The sequence below is a fragment of the Rattus norvegicus genome, chromosome 13 (assembly GCF_021556685.1).
Source record: "Rattus norvegicus strain SHRSP/BbbUtx chromosome 13, alternate assembly SHRSP_T2T, whole genome shotgun sequence".
Taxonomy (NCBI): domain Eukaryota; kingdom Metazoa; phylum Chordata; class Mammalia; order Rodentia; family Muridae; genus Rattus; species Rattus norvegicus.
In genome coordinates, this window is record NC_141546.1 from 67,863,031 (window position 1) to 67,890,171 (window position 27,141).

General features: G+C 46.8%; 1 protein-coding gene and 1 pseudogene across 7 annotated transcripts in view; both read right to left on the reverse strand.

Annotated features, from left to right (window-relative positions):
• Positions 1-2,049: 2,049 nt before the first annotated feature.
• Lamc2 (laminin subunit gamma 2) overlaps positions 2,050-27,141 on the reverse strand; it is a 71,433-nt gene continuing 46,341 nt past the window's right edge. For all 7 annotated transcript variants that reach the window (XM_087579973.1, XM_087579975.1, XM_087579974.1 and 4 more), the window contains 16 exon segments: positions 25,394-25,506; positions 24,313-24,531; positions 23,550-23,732; positions 21,768-22,013; positions 19,899-20,047; positions 17,212-17,368; positions 16,715-16,920; positions 14,931-15,010; positions 13,628-13,777; positions 11,831-11,975; positions 10,689-10,838; positions 10,084-10,198; positions 8,878-9,077; positions 6,630-6,788; positions 6,440-6,539; positions 2,050-3,582 (listed from right to left, as the gene is read on the reverse strand). In XM_087579973.1, the coding sequence (XP_087436099.1) occupies positions 3,329-3,582; positions 6,440-6,539; positions 6,630-6,788; positions 8,878-9,077; positions 10,084-10,198; positions 10,689-10,838; positions 11,831-11,975; positions 13,628-13,777; positions 14,931-15,010; positions 16,715-16,920; positions 17,212-17,368; positions 19,899-20,047; positions 21,768-22,013; positions 23,550-23,732; positions 24,313-24,531; positions 25,394-25,506 (2,626 nt within the window). In that variant the 3' untranslated portion in view covers positions 2,050-3,328.
• Positions 12,592-13,558, reverse strand: LOC148001682 (large ribosomal subunit protein uL18 pseudogene; annotated as a pseudogene).

Consider the following 27,141-nt stretch of genomic DNA (forward strand, 5'->3'; position numbering starts at 1 on the left):
AGAGGCGCGGTCGTCAGTTATGGCTTCCCAAACCTCAGGTGTGACTTGGGGGATGAAACAGCAGCTCCCTGTTCCAAGTTAAGGGTTTAAACACTCGTCAGATTCATTCTGTTCTGTTCTGTGACTGTTTTGGCTGTAGGATTCCTAGGTCATCCTCCTCTATTTCCTCCTCCCCATCCTCCTCCTCCTCCTTTCTCCCCTCCTCCCCTTTCTCGATTCCTCTTCTTCCTCTTGCTCCTTTAAACTGAGACTAGCCAGCTTTGTGTATCCATGTGGGGCTTCACGTCATAGCTTAAGAAAGCTTAATAGACCCTGTAAGTTGGTTACTTATGTTTATATTTGCTGTTTTCCTCACAAAGCTAACTATAGCACCTCCCCCCCTCATCCTGAGTGCATAATGACGAGTGTGTTTAAAATTAAATATAAACACTGGTTCAATTTGATAACTTAAACTAATATTATATATATATATATATATATATATATATATATGAAATACAAAGTATCAGTCAGATGAATTTCTTCCCTTATGACCCATCTTTTGGAATTTCACAGGAAGTTCTATGCGGCCAACAGTATAAAGAAAGAAGAGAGAAGCTCTACTCTATTCCAAGTGGGAAAATTAAAACACAGTACAAATACATAACATTCCCCCGAGCATGCAAAAACATTCAAAAGAAGACCGATATAAACACTGTCGTGGTCCTTGAGATTTGTCTAAACAGTGGACAGGGCTGAGTACCTTCTGACCCTTTCCTCTGGCCTCCTTAGAGTCCTAGAAAGAACCCACATAGTGGAAGAACATCAGAGCCACATCAGCTAAGGAGTCAGCATCTGTGGGCAGTTTCATCTCTGCACCTCTCTCATGGGCTACGAGCCACAGCAGATAAGGGCGGGTGTAATAGTCTACCAAGAACACAGTTACCAAAAACCCCCAGGGGAGACATAAAGAAATGAGTAATAAATGTCAAGAACTCAGAAAGCAAAACAAAACATCCTTTCCATGGGCAGGGTCAGCTCAGGACTGGCCCTAGGCTTAGGGTAGGCTACCTCTCAGCCACAGCCTTTCTTCTCCTTAGAGCCAGTTTTCCAAGTCCTCAGAAAACGGGATTGTCATATATCCCAGGCTAGCCTCAAACTCACAATGAGCCCAAGAATGATAATTATTGATCCTCCTGCCTCCACCCTCAGAGTCCTGGGATTTTAGCTGTGTGACCATAGCCTGTTGTTTTATTTGGTGCCGGGGACCAGATCTGAAGCATTTTTCAGGCTAGGTAGGAACTTCATCGACTGAACCATACTTTCATAATTCTCATAACTTCCTTAACTATCCATCCAGTGGGGAATCTTTCTGATTGCAGAGGCATAGATGACCCAACACTGTGTACCCCCCTTTTCTGGTTTTGTCACTGAAAAACGGCTTCCTTTCAAGGAACCCCTTGCTAATTATAATAATGGGCTTGGGAAAAAAATAGAGCATAAGGCCTAGCCATCCTGGCCTTCAGAGGCTGTTATGTTCAGAGGGTATTATTCTGTTCTCTTTCTTCTTTCCACTCCCAAGGCGGTCCTAGAAGTCATATATTATAAACGGCAGGCCTTAAATTACTGCAGGAAGTTTGTAGGCCATGGAGCTGAGCACGACAAGATAGAATTATCAGACCACTCCCACAAAGGACCAAGTCTTCAGACCTCCAACAACTTAGGGGTCACTGAAGACAAAGCAGAATCCTTCCCTCAGCCCCTTTATTAGAAGGTGTCACATATATACCACGAACTGCCGATTTTACCTTTATTTTATGGTAGATGAAAAGGGCAAGAATATTCATGATAGCCCCCACCCAGTTTGGCTTATTCTAGAAATAATTCTTCATGGTTAAGATGCAGCATCATCTAAATCTTAAGAGATGCTCTCATAGCTGGAAAGGGCAAAGTAGGGCTCTGAGGAATGGAAGATGTTAAGTCTAGAGCTGTCAGCCTCAGGGTGGGATGGATGTTTACTCCTGATCCTTCTACCCCCAACTAAGAGTTTAATAAAATCAGAAACTCATCCCCAAGCATCTAACACTCCTTCTTTATTTAATACACATCCATGAAAAGACAAGGAAATTCAAAAGTGAGCTAGTACAGGTCTTCCAAACTGAGGTACAAATGCCTCCGTTCCTCCAGCAATTCCCACTGGTATTCCCATGATGCAACCGTCTGTGGCAACAGTCTACCGTAGGAAGGGGTGGAGGCAGGGCAGGAACGCAGAGAAATGTGTCCAACTCAGAGCAATTTTCAACTTTGCCCTAACTCAAGTACCCTCATGGGACTGTCTTGCAACACATGTTCTATTGAGAAAAGAGGTTTCAAACCAAAGGGTGGGTGACTGCAATAAATATGACATGAGATGAACAAGGCTTGGGAGTTTCCATTTATTTATTCTAACATTTGCCCTTCTCACTAGACACTCAACTCCATGAGGGTAGAGAATGTCCATACTGTTCCACTCGCCCCTGGCACCTAGTAGTGACTCAATAAATATATGTTAGAAGGATGGATTATCCATGATTTAGGGAGAGAGGGAGAAAATAAGACACAATACACAGACGTATATGAGTTTCAGCATTCCCAAAGGAAGACTGGATTAAGATTGATATAATTCTACTTCCTGTAGTGCCCAAGACATATTTTCTTTTATTGCTTTGAAACTCAAAGGAAATACTTTCCCAGGGATTCCTTGGCTGGTAAAAAAAAAAAAAAAAATGCTTTCATAAGGACACAGTCTCCAAGTTGTTCTGGCACCATTAGGAGAAAGGCTGTCACTCTCAGGTGGAGAGCATGAAGGTGAGGGGTGGCAGTGGGCACCATTGCTCCGAGTGGGCCAGATTTCCAGGTCGACACCCATTACTACTGTCTCACTATGCAGTAAAGGACATACTCATGTATTGGGTGGGCGGTGGAAGAAATCTGGTCAACAAAAACATATAGTGGGGGAAGCAAGAATACTGGCCACAGTGGGATTAGATTTCTTGCCCTGACATAGCAGCAGGACTTTCTATATCCCAGAATTCAGTTTACGACTGTTCTGAGCTCAGCATTTGTTGGTCTCTGATCATTCTCATACTCAACGCTATCTGCCTCACAGCCAAGCGTCAGGGGGCAAACAGGATTATATCAGTACAGGAGGACATCCATCATGGTCTCAGGGGTGGAGTCAGGTCCCATAGACCTGAACAAACCCATTAAACACGTTCAAATATCCTGAGCCCAGCCCATCCACCTGAGATGGCTCCCGACCCCTGAGGGCTGTGTCCCTCACCACAATGGACAAATCTCTATGGCGACTTCACTGCTGCTCAAGAGCTTGGGTGTTGTAGCAGCCTGGGGGCAGGTTGTCTCGAATGTTCTCCAGGTTCTTCACATCGGCTAGAATCCCATCTATGCTGGTCTCCAGCAGGTGGAGGTGGTTGCTCTGTCGACGCGCCCTGTCCTCCAGTTCAGACATCAAGGGCCGAAGTCGACTGTTGATCTGGGTCTTGGCTTGGAAAAGCTCTTGTTCTAACAGCATCAGCCCCTCTTCATCCACAGCATCAGGCTGGTCTGTTTTAGGGAACAAGAGAGGTGTTAACAGAGAAAAGCTGTAGAGAGACCTCGAGGAACGCACACAACCCTCCTGAGATCCTAACACATTCTGCCAAGAGAAAACGGCTTGCCACGCACTGAGATGGCCTCACTTTAAATTAAGAATAAAGTAGAAATCTCCCTGAGAACACAAGGCATGCATCTGGGCTATGAACGGCCGAGTTCAAGACTGAGCTCCATCGTGTAGCCAATGAGGTTCGGAGTTCTATCTGGTTGAAATAACTCGGATCGTGATCTGAGAAGGCCGAAGGTTATAAGGAGCTGGGCACTGTCTGAGGTCACTGTCTAACACAGCTCACCCCTGGGATCTAAGCTAACTCCAAACAGACTTTCTGGTTCACCTGAGGAAGTATCTTGCTGTCTTATAGTAGGAGGCCTTTAGACATGGGCTGAACCACAGGGTTTACAGAGGCCAGGGTTAACTCTTTGGAGGATGGATTTCAGCTGCTAGGGAAAGGTGCAAGACTTCATTCTGGCTTGAAACAGTAGGAACCTGGCTAGGTGTCTTTTCGTTTAATGGCATTTGTTCAGGTATATTCTACCTGCATACTATATAAAGCCGATGTCAACATGAGAGAACCTGGCCATATAGATTTGGTTCAAGTAGATTTAAGCAGCTCCCAGTGAGTTCGCACTCAAGGTCAGGCTGCTCCATGGAATCTGAGCCTCAGTGACAGGATTTGTTTCCTCCTAATTATCTTATTACATTTGTGTGTGTATTGTGTGTGTGTGTTGTGTGTCTGTGGATGTGTGTGTCTGTGTGTGTCTGTGTGTGTCTGTGTGTGTGTATATGTGTATGTCTGTGTGTCTGTGTGTGTGTCTGTGTGTGTGTCTGTGTGTGTATCTGTGTGTGTGTGTCTGTGTGTGTGTCTGTGTGTGTATCTGTGTCTGTGTGTGTGTGTGTCTGTGTGTGTGTGTCTGTGTGTGTGTATGTGTGTGTCTGTGTGTGTCTGTGTGTGTGTCTATGTGTGTGTATGTGTGAGTGTGTATGTGTGTGTCTGTGTCTGTGTGTGTCAGTGCTAGGATTTCAATGCATGAACTTATTGTGCTAATAGTACTTAATGAGTTATTATCCCCAAACTCAAGAGACTGCCTAAAGTAGAAATTATATATACCACAGTGAAAATATTGACCCCAGTGGACCCTTCCGGAAAACTTCCAGAATTAGGGGTTCTGTGACAGCACAACAAATTAGTAAGCTCGGGAGTGAGCTAACATGTATGGGAAGCCACATTCAGGAAAAGAACAGGACAGGAACATGGAGATACAGATCTTAGTGTAAACCCTGTCCCACAGTTTACTGTGCATACTCGGTTTATCCCCCACGCTTTTATTATTGAAGGACAATAATAAAATCCATCTCCCAGAATGCTAACGAGACTTAAATGGCCATGCCCCGAGAACTCTGGCACAGTACCTGACAGGTAGTAAATGGTTAGCACTCCCCACTCCCCTCCCTCCCACTCATGTTCCCTTTAAAGGCTCCATTGATTTCATTACCGGGTTTTTAGAATGCTAAGCCACTGCTAAAATCTCAACTGGGGAGATCGTATCTTTAATCTTTAGAGGGCATTTTACTCTCCGGGTCTTACGGGATCACAAACAGACCCATTAGTGCAACAGCACAGACAATACTGGCCTGTCAGTGTGACAATAATCCTCTTCCACAGGGCAATCAGGTATTGGAATTGTTCTACTGAACCGGTGAGACACAGCTAAGGCTTCTCCTGGATGTCATGGGAATACGTGACCCAGTTCCTAGTTCCTATCCACTGCAGTCTCCGTTGATGAGGGAACCCTATTAACTACTTAGATTTCAATGTTTTAAACAAGTATTTATATGTGCATATGCACGCATGCGTGCATGCGTGTGTGTGTGTGTGTGTGTGTGTGTGTGTATGTGTGTGTACTCGCAAGCGTGTATGTGTGTTCATGTTCTACATGTACATGGGTGCCCGTGGAAGCCAGGGAGGATAGCTATCAGATGCCCCTGGAGTAGAGTTACAGATGCCCGACATGAGTCCTGGGAACAAAAAAGGGATCCTCTTGAAGAAAAAACAAATGTCGCTGGACAGGGAGCCATCTCTGCAGCCCCCAGATTTAGCCCTTTAATTAGCATCAGTTTTCTTTGGGTAACAACTATGGGGAAACCGACTCCCTGTCATACTGTGTTAGGAAATCTCTTCTATCCCCAAATCCACAGTATCTCCTGCTCTTAGCACATTTCCTCCAGGTTATTTATCCAAGAGGATCCTCTTTTCCCAGTTGGTCGTAATAGGTATAGGTTGGTTTAGGGAGGAATTTGTCAAATTCAGCAGATGGTCCTTTGGACTAAGGCAGCCCATGGCTCCTCGCCTTTCCCTCCCCACTTCTCCTGCCTCATAACTGGCTCCAGTCTGCTTTCAACAGTTCCCACATGGCCTTCTTTGCCTCTAAGCCCCCCTCAACTTCTCCTCTCTAGTGCAGTGATGCGGTTACTCTCCTCCTTAAAACTGCCCAGGGGCTCCCTCAGACTCAAGACCAGACTCCTCGGCAAGACCCTCAAGCTGACCAAGCTTCTGGGAATTTCCTGGAACACACCCAGTGCTCTGACTCACAGATCTTCACTTCCAGATTACAACTGTTCCGTGACTCATCTTAGAGATGGTAAAACAGAGAAAATGTATTGCAACCTGGCCCAAGTGTCTGGGCCCTGAGACAAAGCAGATTTCCAGATGGTCTCAAGGAAAGTTGAGATCCCCATCCATCCCGACTAAGAATATCGAGTCCTCTGGGGACAGTCCCGGGGCTGGAACGCTGTGGCTGCTCCACAGACCTATTAGGCGCAGGATGCCTTCCAATGTGTTGAGCGTGTCTTGGATCGTAACTCCCGTGCTCTTGGCTCTGGCATCAGCTTGCTGGGCTTCAGTAATCACCTGAGGACAAGTGAGCACAAAGGTGTTCTGAGAGGTTCTTTTTGTCTTGGCAACTAAAGAGAGCTCACGTGGGAAAACACCGGCACTCACCAGCTGCAAGGAGTCTTTATCCGTGTGGAACTCAAGCTCCTTCCTGGCCAACTCCCCTTCCACCTCTCTCATCTCGCTCTTCAGAGTGGCCAGTCCCTTTTCCATGGCCAAGGCCCCATCTGCTGTCACATTGGCTTCCAAGTTCAGACTCCCTATCTCCTGGGAGAATAAAAAGGAGCCAGGGACGGAAGGAGAGGGAGGGTGAGGCTCAAAACATCCCAAGGACAATTGTAGAAAAAATACAGCTGTGCCTGGCCCTGATGGAGCAAAGTCAGATGAACAATGAGGGAGTCAGACTTGGGGTCACGCCCTTTCCCAGGCTGGCCCTCAAGCAAGTTAGTTCTAGGTTAGCTCTCTAGAGACTAGGAGGGTCAGTGCAGAAACACTGGTTCCCTTTCAGTTCAGGGCCTAGAAAAATTTTAACACAATCAGGAAAGCATTTGAGCAAATCCAGAGGGCAAGAAACATCATTCTCTGACACTCACAGTCTTTATTGCCCTGGTCTTTGGAACAGCTTTACAAGGATTTCCCCAAGACGGTTATACTTGGAATACCGACCTTGAATTAGCTATACTGGTGGGTTTGTCTTTGCAGGGAAAAAGCTCATCAATACCTTTATCGATCAGCTATAATTAAACAATTGCAGGTGTCTTTATGTTAGATGCCATATAAAGGAAGGTTTATCAAACTGTCCTCAAGGAGAATTATTAGGACTTATTTCTGTAGGTTACCAAGTAGTCTAAAAGTGAGGTTGAATAGTCTAGATGCCCAAGACTTCTTGAATTCCTGGAGAGGCACCAGCTTCCTAGAAGTAAGCATGAAGGAGCTCTCTCTCAGCCAAAGAAGCATTGCTTCACTGTAGCTCTAAGCACAGCGTAGCTGGCTACCCCAGTTCTCTGAAGTGCTCCTTCAAGCAAGGAACTAGATAGTTCTTATCTCTGTCCCTAGTACCATGCAGGCACCGTGGAGGACAGACTAAAATGAGGCTGAGCTGAGACATAGGTTATAGAAGGCTCTAGAGCTCAGGGATTTCATACCAAGAATCAAAACGCTGATGATGACAATTGTTACAAGTTAAGTTTACACTCTAAAACACATGTTGAATTCCTAAGGGCTAGGGATGTTTCTCAGGGGAAAATAGTTTACTAGCGTGAACAAAGACCTGGCAGAATCTTTGTTCCCTTACACACCTCTCTCAACTCAGAAGATGACCTTACTTAAAAACTGACTGTTGCAGATGTGAAGTTACACTGGCATATACTGGTGGACCCTTAATTCAATGAGATTGATATAAGATGAGACTGAGATATGAATACAGTGGCCAGCCTGGGCTACATAGTGAGATCATGTCTTGAAGAAAATGAAGGAGAGGAGGGAGAGGAAGGTGGGAAGGAGAAGAAGGGGAAGAATGAAGAGGAAGGAGGAGGGAGAGGAAAAGGGAAGGAAGAAGAAGGAAGGAGAAGGAGGAGGGAGAAGGAAGGGGAAGGAGGAAGGAGAAGGAAGAAGGAGAAAGGAGGAGAGAGAAAAAGGAAGGAGGAGGAGAAGAAGAAAGGGGAAAGAGGAGGGAGAAGGAGAGAGAGGGAGGAAGAAGGAAGAGGAAGGAGGAGGGAGAAGGAAAAAGAAGGAGGAGAAAGGGGAAAGAGGAGGGAGAAGGAAGGAGAAGGAGGAGAGAGGAGGAGGAAGAAGGAGGAGAAGAAAAGGTAAGGAGGAAGGAAAAGGAAGAAGAGGAGGTAGAAAGAAGAAGAAGGGGGAAAAGGAGGAGGGAGAAGGGAAGAGGTGACAGAGGACTCTGGGGATCACACAAGCAGGGAGGGGACTGATAAAGCTGTGAGCCAAGGAAGACCAGGATTGACTGCCCTCCTTAGAGCTGGAAAGAGGAAAGGAATATTTCCCTCTGGAGCAGTCAGGAGGAGTGGAGCCCTGCCAACTAATTTTCCGTTCTAGCCTCCTGAATGGTGCAAAAGCCATTTCTATTTTTCCAAGTATCTTCTGATAGCAGCATTAGAGCCATAGTAAACAACCATGGATGCTCCCTACAGTGTTGTTCAAAGGGGCACTGAACATAGTGTAATAGCTGCTAGCCGGTGACTACTCCATCCAACCGAAGGGTGAGCGTGTGGAGTGGGACTACTGTGCACTCTCCAGGACTCTGAGCCACAGGGGCTGAACTGTGCTGAAGCTCTCTCTCCATGGAACAATGCTGTTTTGGACACTCCCTGTGGCAGCCTGTATATCCATTTTTCTTTACCTGCTCTATCTCGCTGGTGATCTCTAGGGCCTCCGTAGCTGCGTTCTTTGCCCGTTGGGTGTCAGCAGTGGCGCTCCCCAGGGCCGTTTCTGCTTGCTGGGTCTTGTCACTGGCATCTGCAACCTTCTGGCTAATATAGGAGAGTCTCTTCATGGCCTCTTCAGCCTCTGCTTTTCTGTCTTCAACCTGCAGATCAAACTCTGGAATGAAGAAAAAAAAAAAAACTTGACACAGAGACAACTGAATGAGAGAGCCTGATGTTCTGAGGAAAAATTCCTGAAAGGGAATAATTACTAGCTAGGGATGGAGATGTGAGATGCTGTGGATGAGATTACCCTTTCTTTCCCAAGAGAAAGAATCTCAAAGGAGCCACTGAGAGAGCTGTCAGCTTGTCCTAGGTCCCCACCACTACAAGGATATCAATACCCAAAGCAGACAAAGAACAGCTAACTCTCCAAAAACCAAAGATCTAAGTCCAAGCCTGAAGCCAAAAAGCAGAATTGGGGTGTGGTCACAGAGTTGGGGCGTGGTCACGGAGAGTTGGGGCGTGGTCACGGAGAGTTGGGGCGTGGTCACGGAGAGTTGGGGCGTGGTCACGGAGAGTTGGGGCGTGGTCACGGAGAGTTGGGGCATGGTCACAGAAAGTTGGGGCGTGGTCACAGAAAGGGGGCGTGGTCGAAGAGAGTTGGGATGTGGTCACAGTGGGTATAGAAAGACTTTCTATGAAGAGACTCCTCAGACTTTAGAGATGTTTCCCTTTTGTTTGGTAGGGGAAAATGTTGAATTTTTAACCAAATGTCATCAAGATACCTCTCAAACCCCCTGGGAGCCACAAGTCATTACTTCAGAACAGCCATATTGGAACCAACCAAGCCACCCAAGGAAAGGAAAATATCAACACAGTCACGACACACTGGAAATAAAGAACCTTAGAGATCTCCTGTTCCCCTTAAGGAGGATCTAGAAAGGTCACGCAGAGAACTTGAGCTAGTCATAGGGCCCTGTGAGGGTCAGAACTCGGGTCTCCTGGCACTTAGGTGAATTACTTCCACCACCCACATCAAGTATTAATGAGATCATTATTACCTTAGAAAGGTAGTGACTAAGCATCTATTAATAACCCACTACACCCACCATTTAAGGAGGTAAAGGGAGACGTACATGGATCGTGAGTGTACCTTTAAAATTGGATCACACAGCACTAACCTCTGAGGTTCTTTAGGATGTTCTCAACTTCATAAAAAGTGGCATTGCCCATACTTAGCGCTTCTTGGGCTCTGCTTTTAGCAAGGTTGGCACGGGAAAGCAGCTGATCCGAAGTCTGTAAATAGAACAAGATTGGAATAAGTGCATTCCTGCTAGCAAAATCACCCTGACACAACTTTTCCGTGACTCCAGAGTGCTGCGCTGTGACTCACCACAGTCTAGGGGTGCTGGAGCAAAGCCCTCTAGTATCTGATCAGGAACAAACATTCTAATATATGTCTTTTAGAGGAGAGTCTCCAAATATTTCCACCCTCAGGGGCGGGAATAGTTTTGCAAGTCACAATTTTAAACACTAGCTACTTCCTGACCCCAAGATAGACAGACCTGGACCAAAATGAGACCTACAAGGCCTGGGTTCTCTTAGGTTCAAATGCTGACTCAGTGGGTGGGGCTAATTCCACCAAAACTCCAATCTTGGTTACTCCCTCTGTTACCAGTGGCGCCATGACCTTCAGAGGGTTTCAGGTAGTGGTTCTGGCCACTTCCACCCATACAGTCAGTGGGTACTCATTGGCTGAGCGAACGGATCGACAAAAGGTACCTACCTGTCTTCTGTCCTTCCCAGTCTGCAAGAGCTGCCGTGTTTCTTTTTCCCAGTTCCCCAGATTGTTTCGCACACTCGTGAATGCATCCATTTGTTTGGTCACCAAGTTGGAGAGGGAATCAGCCTTCTGCCTGATCCTCTTTGCCTCTGCCTGTGGACACAAAGATATGAATGAGTGTGACTGTGTGCTCACACACATCACCGTACCAGCTTCAGGACCTGCTGTCACCATTTGGAAATAAAGAAGCCAAGAAAGCAGATGCTTGCCCTAAAGGCCCAAAGCTGACCACAACCGATACAGGACGCCAAGGAATGACAGGCAGGACGTCTCCTTTGTCTCTGCTCTTTAAAAAAAAAAACAAAAAAACATTGTAAGAGCAATTGCTTTATCTATTCATGGAACATTTCTCTGTGGAGATCACTGTGAGTGTCTTTGTTAGGTATGCAGGTGAACTTAATCCAACAAGGTTACAATTGCTAAGGAGATTGATGGCAGGAAAAAAAAAAGGCAAGCCCTTTGATAGCAAAAGTCTTCTTGTTAGCAGTATAGAGGTACGTATCAGACTCCACTGAAATTCTCTACTGATTTCAATTTGAAATTGAACTGGGGAGGAGACATAACACTTTTCTCTACTAAGGGGTTCGAGGTTAAACATCCAAGTCATTTTCCCTTTCAGAGTCTAGACGGCAGATGACCGGAAGCACCTGTCACCTCCTACACAAAGCCCAAGTCCATGCTAGGTTTCAAATACGGGCTATCAGCCATGCGCTAAGCTTCTGGTGGACATGGGTGCTGGGGGTGATGTGACAGTGGGGTGGGGTGTAGTAGGCCTCTAGGCCCTGTGAGCTCTAAAGGGATTGTGCACACTAGCCTATCTTGTCCTCCGTCCTCCAGAGACGCTGCCGCCCTGAGCAGAACAGAGCTGATGCAGGCGCTGTGTCTCTAACTGTCTGAAACACGAAGCTAAAGAAACCCTTTCTCCTAATAAGTCAGCCGCCTCAGTCAGCACTGAGTAATGTGACACTGACTGACACAGCCAGTGGGGAGAACAAGCTGGAAGGTTGAGCAACCTTACAGAACCTGTAGAGAAGTTTCCATGGCGGTTTGTCTGTGCGGCGTGCACACGGGATGAGTGGTCTCACCTGAAAAGAGGAATCACGGATTCCCTGAAGCTGAGACGCTGAATCCAGGAGGCGGAGACTATGTTGATAGGACCTATCAGCTTCGATGTCGGCTTGGGTGCCCTCCCTTGACAACTGCTGGGTCAGGGACTTGGTTTTCTCTAATCTGTGGGGAGGAAAAGTAGATGGTCAATGATGATGATGATGGTAATAATAATACAATAATGGAGGGGGAGCCTTGAGATCTCATGATATAGCTTTGGCAGGTCTGAAGCTTACTGCAATCCTCCTGCCTCTACCTCCAAGAACTAGGATTACAAGTACAAACAATATGTGGCAGAACATACTTTTTGTTTATATATATATATATATATGCAAACATATATATACACACACACATATATATATATGTATATATACACACACACATATGTGCAGACAAGTAGATCTCTGTGAGTTAAAGACCAGCCAGAAGCTGTTTACTTGGTGACTCACACTCCCTCTCCCTGCCCCCATCTTCCTCAGTCTGTGTGTGTATGTGTGCATGTGTTTGTGCCCGCACCGTGTAATTAGAGTAAGCAGGATAAACAAGCTAGGTTATATGTTAGAAAAGTGGCTCTCTCTATAATCTAAATACAGCTTGTATAGGTTTGGCTAGAAAATTTCAACTGAAGCTTCCCAACTGCTAAGAACACAAATGCTATTTTTCTGTCTCTGGTCCTGTCAGATGGGTTTATAGAATACCTTCACAAGCTAGAGGGTAACCGTCTCTCCCTGTATAATCGTGTCTCAGCCAGAATGTTGTACTTAGATACCATAATCTTCTTCACAGTCTTAAAAATACTTTCCCCAAAGTAATACTCATTATCTTGCCATTATTATTATTATTATTATTATTATTATTATTATTTGGCCAATAATTGCTTTAGTTCTCAGCAGCCTGTTCCTGAACTCTGTTGCCTTCTTCCGAGCAACCCAATCTTTCTTCTGCACAAGGGGCATTCTGGGAGGGTTCCATCTCCTCTTCACTTCTCTCTTAGGCTTCTTCTCATTGGCTGGATCCTCTCGGGTTGCAGCATGAGAATTATTGTACATCACCTCTGTCATGTCTGGAGTTCCAGAGTTCTTTGTGTACCGAGAGAACTGTTTCTTATAAGCATCCTGACCTCCCCCCATTAGGCAACACACATTGTAACACTCTGACCCACGCTGTGCCTCCGATGTACTTCTGCACTGAATTTGTGTAACCAGGGAATCCTTAGGCACTATGAGGATAGACAGGCCTCCATCCCCGGCTCCCTCCATGACCCTCAAAGTTTTATGGCCAGTTATAGTTCAAACAAGGTCTGCATCCAAATAGCATATGAAGGCACCACCAGGTTGGCCATCAGGGCTTTCCACATTGTGTTCCTCTCCAGACACCTCCACTTGGCCTTTCTAGATCTTCTCCACCCGTGACAATCCTATCAAGAAGCCTGGGGACTAGCAGCAGGCCAGTACACTAGGCTGCAACCTGACTTGGCAGGCCAACTTCTACCCTGTGATTTGGTAGCTCATAGGTCTGTGATGTACATGAACCATCATCCTGTATTTGGCTATGTAGTCAGTTTTACCTTCTCACCTCCTTCTAAATCTCGCTCGGTGTCTCTTAAAGAAGGTCTTGTTCTTGGTAGCTTTCATCCTGACCCCATCCCAAAGAGCAGAAACCCACAATAATGGCTCCACACCGACCTCCTTCTTATTAATAATGTGGTCTACATTATACACTGGGAGGAGTCAGCTTTTATGGCTACCCCGATGAGGACAGGTTGAACATACTTTCCCATAAGACCTTGTACCACGGAGCTGTCCAGGACACCGCTTCCACCTCCTCCACTCAGAGCCTTGCGGGCCAATGAAAGTGCTTGTTTGGAATAGTCCTCGGTTTCCCTCGTTAGCTGCTTCATTGTGTTAGCTGACTCAACATGGCTGAAGACATTAGAGATAAAGAATTAGGGCTTTCATAGGAAAAAAAAATCAGCACGGGCAACATAAATCTTTCTTGCAGAAAAGAATAAAGGAAGCAGTTTGACTTGTAAAAGTCAAACAGAACTGACTCGAACGCATGGGGTTGGAGGAACTGTCAAGAAACAGATGCTCTGGGGAATACGCCTCATGCTGCTGCCCTTCTGTGATCACTTCCGATTAAGCCATTCTCAGAGGAGGTATGGGGCAGGTAGATGGTGGTTGGTTCAGAGTGACAGACCCTTGTGCCTACACACTGTTTTCTGCAAGCAGAACCCCTAAGGTTCACACATCCAGAGTCCTTACTCTGGTATAAAGCTTTAGAGTGAGCCTGCAGCTAAGGAGGCAGAATTAAAAACCTCCGATAACCTTCTGATCTCCCGGTTCTAGGAAGCAGCATTAAAACAACAAAAACCAGGGCCCCGGGAGGCAGGTCATGCTACAAAATCAGAAGCCAGCCCCTCTGCAGACAGAATTCCACCCGAGATTAGCAAAGTCTGTCCCCCACCCCCCAGCCTAGCAAAGCATTTGAACGTGGCAGGATTTATAGAGAGAAGCCAGCAGCAAGTGAGCTGCCTGTCATCTGTGGGGTCCTGCAGAGCCAGTTTCCATGGGGGGAGGTCCTCTTGCTCTCCACAAGCAAGCAAACAACTCGTTGCTACTTGTCCTCAGGCCTGGTGTGGGAGTCGAAGAGTCCCTGAAAGCTGCAGACGCCTGTTTCCAGAGGCGGATTCACTTCACGAGGCCCGAAGACTCACAGCTAACATGGACTTTTAAAGCCATCTGGGAGCATAGAGAAAGCTGGGAAAGAAATACTTCTACAAGCTCCTGCCAAACAGCCCTGGGGACTGTCTGTCTGTCCCCTCTCATACCCTGAAAGCTAAGTGGTTCAAAACGGGCTTCAAGGTGTGGGGAGGGGTTGGGGATTTAGCTCAGTGGTAGAGTGTTTGCCTAGCAAGTGCAAGGCCCTGGGTTCGGTCCTCAGCTCCGGAAAAACAAACAAACAAACAAACAAAACAAACAAACAAACAAACAAGAGAAGCCTGGAAGGGGCAAAAATCCAGTGCTTGAGTTCCCCAGTCTTGCCTGGAGCAGGGTGTCAAATGCTGCTGTTTACCTATCTGCCAATCTTGCGGCCTCCTGAGCCAGACTTTTAAATCCATTTGGCCCCACGTAGTGCTCAGAGGAATGGATGTTCTATGGGAACAAAGGGAACCAGTTAACATTTACATTTGACTCTGGAGCCTAAACACAAGTGTCAGAAGGATTCTCACTAGCCACAGGAGTCCAGACCCCCGCAGAACAAAGGTCCCTAGTCACCATGATCACCTAGAAAGTGTGTGCTGGCAAGAACAAAGGAGATATTCAATTTCAAGAGAAGTCTTTGTAAAATAGATGAATCTAAAAGGATATATGAGTGTGTGTGTACGTGTGTGTGCGTGTGTGTGTGTGTATATATATATTTATATATTTATATTTATATATTTATAATACTTTGGAGGCAGAAGCAGGAAGAAGATGGTGATATCGAGGCAAGCCTGGGCTACATATTGAGACCCTGCCTCAAAAAATACAATATATATATATATATATATCAAGATGTATATGTATGTGCTCAAGAGTATGTATGTCTGTGTGTGTGTGAGCATGTGTGCTCGAGAGTACATGTACATGTATGTGTGTGTGCTCAAGGGTGAGTGTGCGTGCATATTTGTCTGTATACACATGTGAGAAGGGCAGAGGTTGATCTTGGATGCCTTTCTTTTTTACTCTCCACCTTATTTTTTGAGATACTTGGAACTCGCCATTTGGCTGGAGGGCTGGCCAGTGAGACCCTGAGGTCCTTCTGTCTCTGCCCCTATTCCCAGCTCTGGGGCTAAGGACGTGTATCACCACAGCTGGCTTTTACTAGGCTCTGGGGATTTGAACTCAGGTCTCCATGCTGTCACTGTAAGCGATGTACTCACTGAGCCGTCTTCCCAGACCGATGTAGCAAGTTTTGACAACGGCCGTAGTGGTATCTGGATTATAGGAGGTTTTAATTGATTTTCTACAATAAACTTATCGAATGGAAGAATCAAAACAATTTTAATGTGATTTCTGTACTACACTAGCTGATTACCTTCTGATTTCCCTTTTTAATTTAATTCATTGCTGTTGTTTTTTGAATCAGGGTTTCTCATATCCTAAGCTGGCCTCTGAGTGGAGGCTGACCTTGTTTTCCTGGTCCTCCTGCCTCTACCAAACTTGGCCGGCCCAATTCCTCTATTCCTCTCTATTCATTATTCTTATGATCACCCTCATTGTTTGCTTGAGTTGGTTTGAGCCAGGAACTCACCTTATAGGGGAGACTGACCTTGAGCCTGCTGTGCTTCTGCCTGGGCCCCCTGAGTGCTGGGGTCAGAGGTGTTCTGGCCACCAGGCCCTGCTCCTCTATAGCCTTCAAACTCACGGCTCCCTCTCCTAGTGTTCCTTGAACTACACAAGGCCTGTGTGCTGATTATCTGGGCACACGCTCACTCATTTTCAGTCCCATGTCCCCATCAGACCCCTTCCTTTCTGCCTCTCTGCTTCTTCATTTCTGTCATTTAGCATCAGGGGCTGAGAATACAAATATAAACTAAGCTATTACAGGAAAGAGGAAAGGCAGGATTCTGTCTATTGTGAAAATGTGGCTAGAGAGAAATCAACTAGGGAGGGGTGCATAATGCAGTTCCTTGGGAAACTGCAGGTGGCCAAGGGTACAGGGATAAACAGACTTGTTACAAAGAAGAAAAGCCCAGCTACCTGCCAGGTAGACCAAGAAATCCAGGGACAGAGAGTCAGCCAGAGAGACCTGTGGGGCAGGAGTGCGATCCAACATGGCCTCAATGAATATACATGCTAACCAGGCAAACATACAGTGTTTTGCAGGGAAGCTTCACTTTCTGCCAGGCTCAGGCGCATCTGAGAGATGAGTCTGCTTGTATCCTGAACTCGGTTCTGATACTGACTGCCCAGGGCCCGAATCCTTTCCACAGTCATCTTGAGGTCATCCAGGCGGTTCTTGTAGTTGTTCTCTTGGCTCCTTGCCTTGGCCAGCTGGAGGCTGAGGGCTCTCATAGCACCTGCACACACAGAGGAAAAACAAGGCTGGTACGGAATGACCGAGTTAACCCACAAAACTGAATGACTTAGAGATAAATGAGAAAAACATCAATGACAAACGTTTGTGACAGTTTTTCCACCCTGTCATTCAGGAACCAGGAGAATGTCATAGACAACACTTCCACCCAGGCAAGGGCTGGCTGCAGATACCACAGAGCTGACACAAAGAGTCTTATGACCCAGATCACAGTTCTTTCTAGGGCATGAACCTCATAGTAAGTAGCCCTAGGACAGGCAATTGGCCTCCTCACCTTCTGAAATCTGAGCTTCTCTCAGAATGTCTCGAAGGGCCTGCTCAGCCTGCTGCATCCTGCCTTCCAGCTCCTCGCTGGGGACTGCACCATTACCACCCTGAGCCTTTGAAACCAGGGCCTCCAAGTTCTGGAGCTGCTGGGCAAACTGGTCCATCTGAAAGCACCCAGGAAAGGAATCAGAGGAGAGGGCCAAGACCACAGCTCATCCCAGGGTTGCAACAGGTATAGACGCCAATAGCTACACATGCTTGATTGGTGGTGGTGGAAATCTAGACTCTTGAGCCAGACTGGCTGAGTGAGGCTCTGTTCTTACCACTATGGAAATGAAAATAGAATATATGCTATTTTGCAAGATGTGTGATGGGACACACCTGCAATCCTGACATCTGGGGGACAGAGGCAAGAGGATCACAGGTTCAAAGTCGTTCTCAGATTATATAGTGAGTTTGAGGGCAGCCTGAGCTACATGAGACAGCCTTCCAAAGGCTATTAAGTAGGTGGGGGAAAAAAAGGATCGTGGGCTGGAGAGATGGCTCAATGGTTAAGAGCACTGACTGCTCTTCCAGAGGTCCTGAGTTCAATTCCCAGCAACCACATGGTGGATCACAGCCATCTGTAATGGGATCTGATGCCCTCTTCTGGTGTGTCTGAAGACAGCGACAGTATACTCATATATAATAAATAAATAGTAAATCTTAAAAAAAAAAAGATTGTGGGACTAAGGAGGTCCCACAGAACACCCATTGCTCCTGAAGAAGACCCAGGTTCAGTTACCAGACCCACATGGTGGCTCACGACCTTCTGCAACTCTAGTACTAAAGGATCGGCGGACGCCTTCTTTGGATCTCCGTGGGCACCAAGCGGACATGAAGCACGCAAGAATTTAAAAAAATGTTAAAGTCAACTTGAGTGCGTTCTACTTTTGAAGTTCAACTTCCCCTTACTGTATCGTCTGGAAAAGAATTATTAGTAATTAACAACATCAAGTACACTCTTCTCTGGAGTTTAAATTCTAGTTTTATAATTTTGTTTTTTTTGAGACAGGGTCTCACTTTGTAGTCCAGGCTGACCTGGAACTTACTAGTTAGCTCAGAATTGCCTGAAACTCTGGGCAACAGTCTCGGCCTCTTGCATGCTGGGATTACACGCGAGCCACCACGGATCTGCTCTGGAATTTGGTTTATAAGGACATCTCTTGGAGCGGGAGGGGACCCAGCTGGGAAGCAGCGCATTGAAGCGCTGTCCTAATTTGTTCTCTGTTGCTGTGACAGCACAACCAAAAGCAACTTGGAGAGAAAAGCGTTTATTTCAACTTCCAGCTTCCAGCCCATAATAGTAAAACAGGGCTATCAGAGCAGGAACTCCGGACTGCAGCTGGAGCAGATATCATGGAAGAACACGGCTTTTTGCTCTCCACGCCAGGCTGCTGTCTTACACAGCCTAGGACTGCCTGCTCAAGGGTTTTACCCACAGCGGCCTGGGTAATCATCTTAACTAATGATTATTAGTTAAGAAACTGTCCCACAGCCTTGCCTACAGTTCAGTCTGGTGGAGGCATTTTCTCAGGTGAGGGTCCTACCTTGTGTCAAGTTGGAAAACAAAGCAAAACAAAACAAAACACCAAAACTAACCAGGACAAATGAGAGAGGACTGGACTCAAGACTCTGGGGGACATGAGTGGCACTCCTGGTTCCATGTGTCCAGGCCACTTAGAAAAATCACCAGCACTTTCAGACACTGACCCTTGAAAACTGAATCCAGAGTGCTTTTCTCCCCCAGATCCACTAAGTTGTCAAGTCCAATGACTGGATCTGCCAGAAGATACTTAAAATGGTATAGATGAGAATGTAAATTCACCATAAAATTACTATACACAGCATTCTATACTTTATACAGTATGTTTAAAGTCTTTTAGTGTATTTATTGTGTGTGTGCTCTGGAGCCCATGCACATGCATGTACACGTGTGTGTGCATACACTTGGCCGGGGATACTTGTGGATGTCAGAGGACAACATCAGGGAGCTGGTTCACTCATTCAGCCTTTACATGGGGTCTGGGATTTGAACTCAGGGTTGTCAGGATTGCTTCTATTCTCTGAGCTATCGCACCTCTCTCTCTCTCTCTCTCTCTCTCTCTCTCTCTCTCTCTCTCCATAAAATATATATATATAATAAATATATATTTAAGTGTGTGTTTGTGTTTGTATTTCTGTGTGTGTATGTATCTCTGTGTGTGTATGTGTATCTGTGTGTGTATGTATCTCTGTGTGTGTATGTATCTCTCTGTGTGTATGTATCTCTCTGTGTGTATGTATCTCTGTATGTGTGTGTGTATGTATCTCTGTATGTGTGTGTGTATGTATCTCTGTGTGTGTATGTGTATCTGTGTGTGTATCTCTGTGTGTGTATGTGTATCTGTGTGTGTGTATGTATCTCTGTATGTGTGTGTGTGTATGTATCTCTGTGTGTGTATGTGTATCTGTGTGTGTATGTATCTCTGTGTGTGTGTGTGTGTGTGTGTGTGTGTGTGCATCTCTGTGTGTGTGTGTGTATGTATCTCAATGTATCTCAATACCCATCCACACTATATCTAGGGGATCCAGACCTGTGACAGAACCAGGACACACAGCCACTCAGAGTCTGACTACCTAGGGCTGGGGCCTGGGAAGGAGAAGTTGGCCTACCTGAGTCTTCACTTGATTGTAGCAAGCAGGGCAACTGGTTAGGGCGGCGGCGTGCGCACAGTTGAGGCCTCCAAAGCCTGGCTTGCAAACACAGCTGCCATCACTTCGACACTCTCCAGGCTCCGAGCCCACAGGGTTGCAGTTGCAAGCTAGAGATAAGATGCAGATAAATGGCACATTCCCACCCAATGTCCCAGAATGGGAGGGACAGCAAGGGAAAAAAGAACACGGAGACTGGCAGATGCATCCCTCGGCTGTGGCCTCAAGCACATTCCTATAGAAGCAAGCCCAGGGAACCACACAATCGAGGTCCATGTGTGTGCGCTCGAATGAAGAGGTGCCAGGGAGCTTATCTATCACCTTCCTCCTCTCGTTGTGCCAAAAGCCTACTGGGTACTTTGCTGGCATCCTAATTTTGCTTAGAAAGTGCTTTTTTTTTTTAACGGCCTATTTTAAGCCAGCTGTAAACAGTGTCTTCGGTTTTAGAGATGAGGAATGTGAGCTCAGAGGATTTATTCAGATCCTAGAACAAATAAAAGGAAGCAGCCATGAGCGCCCAGAAGAGCCAGTGTTCCTCTCTTGCCACTGCAGGGAAGGCGAGGGGAGGCAGTGGCCCTACTGAGTGCCATGTTATACTTGGGAGAGCGGGATTTACCAGTGGGAGGGATGCTACTCTAAAGCCCACAGGCTGCTCTCCGAGCTAAGTGTTCTGTACTTGCAGAGTTCCCAGGCCTCTTCCTTTTTAGTGTATGAACTCCCCAGGAGCTAGGACAGATTCCTCATTGCTACGTTAGTACTGAGGTGCAAACTGCAGGCAAATGCCCAATAGCAGGGCAAAGGATATTGTCTAATTTAAATGAAATCTAAAACAATGAAAGTTTTCATTTATGCACTGTGTGTCTGTTTACTTAAAAAAAAAAAAAAGAGGTTTTACTCAGTAGCTCAGGCTAGCCTCTAACTCAGGATTAACTTGCCTGAGCCTCGTGAGTGCTGGGATTATAGGCATGAACCATCTCACCTGGTCACAGGGGTCTTCAAGCATCTCTAGGTAGATATTCTGGTGTCAGAACCTGATTAACAGGCACATGTCTAAGTGCCAGCCAGGCACCAGAGTCATCTGGAGCCTTTGTGTGTCTATGTTTAGGGGCCGACTGTGGCTCTGCACTCTGAGGTTTGAGGGCAGCGCTGTGCTGGGGGACTGAGGGACGCACCTGCACACTTGTGCTTTGATCTGAAGCAGCCCTTAGCAGCCCCCTACGAAAGCTGCTTTGAAGCTGAGTCCCCTCGGAAGAACTTTCTGTGGTTACCTTCCGTACATAATCACACCGACTTCCTGAGAGGGTCTCTTAAACTGCTTTACAACTGGGACCCCTCCCCTCTTGGGTTTGTTCCAGCTCAGGGCGAGTCATTTATTGGTCTCTGGTGACAGGTCTGGCAGCTTCTTTTCTGCCTACCTGCCTTGGGGTTGGGCATAGGAAGTGGCCCTACTTTATCTACTCTTTCTCTCAGGAATGTAAACCTGACCTTTTCGTACTTTCCCACCCAGGTTTAACCATTTGAGAGTCTTTAATGCTGCTTTTGGAATGTGTGCAGGGGAGACTGGTTTTGGCAGGAATGAATGGTGCAGATCATTCAGGAGCTGTGGTCATGAAACTAGTTGCTTCATATTAGCTGTCTTTGCCTTTGTGCCATATGTACACTCAAGCAAGTTCATATTTCTTTACACATGTGCATGTGTGCACACCTGCACACACACACACACACACACACACACAGAGAGAGAGAGAGAGAGAGAGAGAGAGAGAGACAGAGAGAGAGAGAGACAGAGAGAGATAGGGGTGCATAATTTGTCCAGAGGCATTGTCCTACCTCGACACTTGTCTGCTGGGTTGGGAGCCAATGGGTCTCCGAAGTAACCTGCTTTGCACTGGTCACAGTAGATTCCCGCTGTGTTGTAGATGCATTTCAAACATCTGCCTGTCAACTGGTCACAGTTCCCAGAAGCACTGGGGTCCACATTGTTGTTGCATTGGCACCGCTGACAAGGCCTCACTGGGCCACGTTCCCCAAAGGGGTCCCCAAAGAAGCCATCTGCACAGAGCTCACAGCGGGCACCTTGGAAGGAAAAAAGGAACATGTGGTCAACCCAGACAAGATTTTCCCCAGGGGCAGCAGGACCAGAAAGAGGCCTAAGGCACTTGGTAGAAGAAACAGACAGGTACACTGTATTAGTTTGAATGAAAATAGCCCCATAGGCTTGTAGTGAGTGGCGCTGTTAGGAGATGTGTTCTTGTTGGGGTAGGTGTGGCTTTGTTGGAGGAATTGTGTCTCTTGGGGGCGGGCTTTGAGGTTTCAGATGCTCAAACCAAACTCAATGTGTCACTGTCTCTTCTTGCCGCCTACAGATCCAGATGAACTCTCAGCTGCCTCTCCAGTACCACGTCTGCCTGGATGCTGCCATGCTTCCCACCTTCAGGATAATGGACTAAACCTCTCAAACTGTAAGCCAAGTCCCAATGAAATGTTTCCCTTGATAAGAGTTGCCTTGGTCATGGTGCCTCTTCACAGCAATAAAACCCTAAGACTTGCATTAATCCTAGGCTCCCGGGACAGTACCCTCGGGAACAGATGAGTGGCAGGGGTGGAGGCTGCCACTTTATGGCATGGTCACCACAGATTGGAATAGTGCAGCACCACAAAGAGACTTAATTAGGGTGTGGATAAAAGCCAGCAGGGACGCAGAGGCAGTGAGAGTTCAGTGACACCATGATGGCTGCAGAATGCTTAGTTTTTCAGATTGAAGAGGTAAGCGACACAGAGGTAACCGTTTCCCTTCTTATCCTAGTTCGTTTGAAAATAACATAAACTCAGTCTAGGAATGTAACTCAGAGGGTAGATTACTTAGGGCTGGGACTGTAACTCAGAGGGTAGATTACTTAGGGCTAGGACTGTAACTCAGGGTAGATTACTTAGGGCTGGCACTGTAACTTAGAGGGTAGATTACTGGCCCAGCATGCACAAAACTCCAGGTTCGATCCCTCAGGATTGCATAAAAGCAGATATGGTGGCAAACACCTATACACCCAGCAATTGGGAGGTGTTTAGGCAACAGACCAAGAGTTCAAGGTCAGGGTCGGAGAGATGGCTCTGTGGTTAACAGCACTTTCAGCTCCCAAAGAGAACCTAAGTTCAGTTCCCAGCATCCAAATAAAATTGTTCACAACTACTTATGACTACTTCAGGGCATCCAACGGTCCAGTGGGCACCTGCACCCGTGTACACATAACACACCATACACATAATTAAAAATAAATAAATAAGTTTTTTTCAAAAGGAGTTTAAGTTCATCCTCAAATACTGAGTTCAAGGCCAGTTTGGGCTACAGAAGATCCTGGAGGGGCAGGGGGACTTAGAGCATGTATTTGGTCTGAAACTTTCATTCCCTAAATGAAGTCACAAAACTGTCAGTAAGCGAGCGCCATGTGGTTCCCTCCAGTCACAGCTCAGATGCCACATTTCCCTATCTTTAGAATGTGCACATGTAGATTAACCTGCACTATAACTTCCAAGAAATTCCTCAGAACGGGAGCTCTTCACGCATGTCCACAGCGTCGGGACAGGGAGCTAAGTGAAGAACGGTGTCGGCCTCACCTGTGACCCCAGGGGGGCAGTTGTTGCACACCACCTCCTCTGTCTCAGGCATCACGGAACAGCTGAAGCCATTGTGGCAGGGACACGGCTTGCAGCTGCGGGGGTCGTGCGGGTCGTTATAGAAACCAATGGGGCAGTCGGCACACTCAATGTCAGGATTCTCGTCACCTGAGTAGCAATCCCCTGGAGTGTAGAAGAAGGAAATGGCAGAGTCAGTGTGGACAGAATGTGGGGATCAGTCTTTGGAGGCCCCAGCCTCTCCAGAGCCTCCCACAGCATCTGAACACTGGCATTCATTCTCACCCTTGATCCAAATAGAAACATGGCCACCACCTTGGATAACCCGTCACATTCAGTTCACACGCACACACCCTCACTGTCCGTAGCATAGCACTGTTCCCCTGCCCTTCACGGTCACACCACTTGCCACCACCCTCACTTAGAGCCTGACTTGCCTTTGATCTCCCCACACAATTCCTGCAACTCAATACCAGTCCCCCCACCTTGTACGGAGCATGACGGTCATTTCCTGTAACCTGGCACCTTTCGCTCACAAGCCTATGGCATTTCCATAATGGAAGAGGTCACATGTACTGTCACCACATCCGTCTCCCTTGACCTCGGTCCCATACTCCCCATTCTTTCTCCATCTCCTAAGTGATCTCAGGTATGACACTTCTTCCTCCACCCTTGCTTCTTCTACAGGAGACCCACTCCCCTGCCTCTACCCAGAGACACCTGGTCCAGGTGTCATTTCACTCACCTGTGTCTGGGTCACAGGCCCCTCCCCCTTGGCAGTTACAGGGAACACAGGTGCCAAAAGGCCCCAGTCTTGCTGAATCTCTTTTGTAACCAGAAGCACATTCCTGGCAGAATTGTCCCTTGTACCCAGCAGGGCATACACAACGTTCAACCCAGGGTGCTGGGGCTCCAGAGACAGGGCGGGCTGAAATCAGGGTCACATTGTCAATGTACCCTGTACCTGCAATAGAAAGGAGACATTAGAATGGTGACTTCCTCAGGTCTGTGGACCCAGCACATGGGGAGAGAGAGGCAGGAGAGATTTTGCCAACTCATGGCCAGCCTGGTTTACCATTACCAGTTCAAGAGCACCCAGGGTTTTATTTTCTTTGCCTAGGTGGTGATCAGATATCATGGTACATGGGCCACTATAGCAGTTGGGTTCTGTACTCTGGAATCAGGAAAATTAGGGTCTAGATTGTGGCTGAACCCATGTTAGCTGTGCGAATTTGGCAAATTCCTTGATCTCTCCAGACTTCACGTTCTCAGTTTACAAGAGAGGTGATAGTATTGTCTAGCCTCCTGGTTTGTTGTGAGAATTACACGAGATGCTACCTGGCATAACGTACCTGGGAAATAGTTACAATTCGGCAAACTACTGGTTGCCATTCTCCCTACTCCCTGCTGCATGTGAGGCACTGGGGTTATGGACGTAGCAAGCCAGCCACACTTCTTTAGTCAGTGTTTAGAAGTGTGAAGCACCCCCTTTAAATCATTGTAGGTAGGATTAGAGGGCCCGACCTAGAAAGGTCACAAAAGGGAATAACAGAGGATATGTCCATTAGCTGTAGACTGTCCCCTCCACATAACCGAACTGAAGAAGGGGTTATTAACAGAGAAGTATCATTTGATTTTCATGAGAGCTGGCCTTTCCCTAGAGAAGCATTCCCTTTAGGAAAAAGAATATAAAACACAGGATTTCTGAGTGAAAACCATCAGGTTAGTTTATCTCTCTAACAAGAGCCTGCTGCTACCCGTACACCTCCGAAGCAGATGAAGCTAAAACCTGGGCTGAGGTCTTTGGCTCTTTCCTGGTCACTTACTGTATTCTCCGTACGTAGCTCGGATGAGGAGGGCTGTGAGGTTCCGCAGTAACCTTCGATACTCGAAATAACTCAGCTGAGGGCTCCAGTGACTGCTTGGATGTTCGTTTAATCTGCATAATTGAACATTTTTTGATGCTTACAAATTCAAGTCATGACACATTGCTACCCGATACAAATTATATCCGAGAAGGGGAGAAGAGTTGAGCTTTGGCCTCCCTGCTTTGAGTTTTCTAGGAGACAGAAGCTTGGAGTTTCTCCATAGGAAGGGAGAACCCCACAGGAAGCAGTGGAGGGCGTGTCCGTGTATGTATTTCCAGGGATCACTGCAAAAGCTGGTCCCAAGCCCTCAGACACACGGTGTCTTAGCCATTGCTTAAGCCAATACTAGACACATTTCACTTCCCCAGGTTCTGGCCCCGGGAAGTTACTGTTCATCCTAAGCTCTGTTCTTGAGGGATTTACTTGTGACCTGGGCACGTTTCACTGATTCCTTTCATCTGTCCATATCCTTGCCCTCCTCGGAATCCTCTTGTAATTGCAAGAGATCAAACCCAGGTCTCACACACAACAAGTAAGTGCCCATCACGAGCTGCAGCCGCCATCAGAACGGACGCCTTGGTGTCTGTACCAGTCGCCTCTGTGCTCAGGTTTCTTTTCCTAGAATATTGACTAGAAGGACATTTCCATTTCATTTGCTGGCTGGTTGATTAAATAATGTGCAGCTGTGGGATAATAATGCAAGTCAGTGGTAGAGCCCTTGCCTAACATATATGCAGTCTTGCATTTAATCCCAGCACGGCAGTGGATGAATAAATTAGTGAAAGAAATAACAAAAAAAAATCAAAGTTGACTGTGTCCTTGGCCTGGGCAAGAAATTATGGGACTGGAGAACAAGGAAACTAAGCAGAGATGATTACGATTCAGCCATTGGAGTCGGAATGATTTAACACAGTGTGGGCTGTTAGCAATTCACAAACAGAATGTGGGAACACGTGACGTCTGTAACTTTGCCTGGGGTTCAGAGAAAGCTCAGACAAAGAAAGCGTGTAAGCTGAACCCCAAAGAATAAGCTCACTAAGCCAAGGATGTGGGAATCCAGTCGGGAAGGGTGTGCTTGTCTCCAGAATAAGCAGCACTCAGTTAACTAAGCACGTAGCTCGCGTGGGCGCTCTGAGTCTGCCTCTCTCGGTTCTTATTGGCCCCCACACTCCCTCGCTGATCCACCATGAATGTCCTCTACAGGCTAAGAGTATGTCACTGCAAGCAGCACAGAGAGCTTGTCTCAGATGAGGTGGAAGGCGAGGGCTGACACCTGAGGTTGTCCTTTTCAAAGTTCACTTCATATGCACACTCACACACACATAAGTGTCCATATATATGTCATATACCTACACACACACCCACACAAATGTGTACCCACATCACATACCTTCACAAACACACTCTTACACACAAATGTACATACACATCATATACAGACTCACATACATACACAAAGGGTTGTTTTTGTTTTTTAATTATGCTGGGCATTTAGAAGGCAGAAGCGGGCAGATCTCTGAGTACCAGGACATCCCCGTGCAGGTGACACCACATTTGGGATGGAGAGATGGCTCAGTATATACTGCTCTTGGCATAGCCAGAGTTCAGTTCCCACCACACACATCAGGTAGTTCGCAATTGCCCTATGTGAGAATCTATTTCAGGAAGGGTGTGCTTGTCGTCAGACTCCAGGGGTTCCAACATCG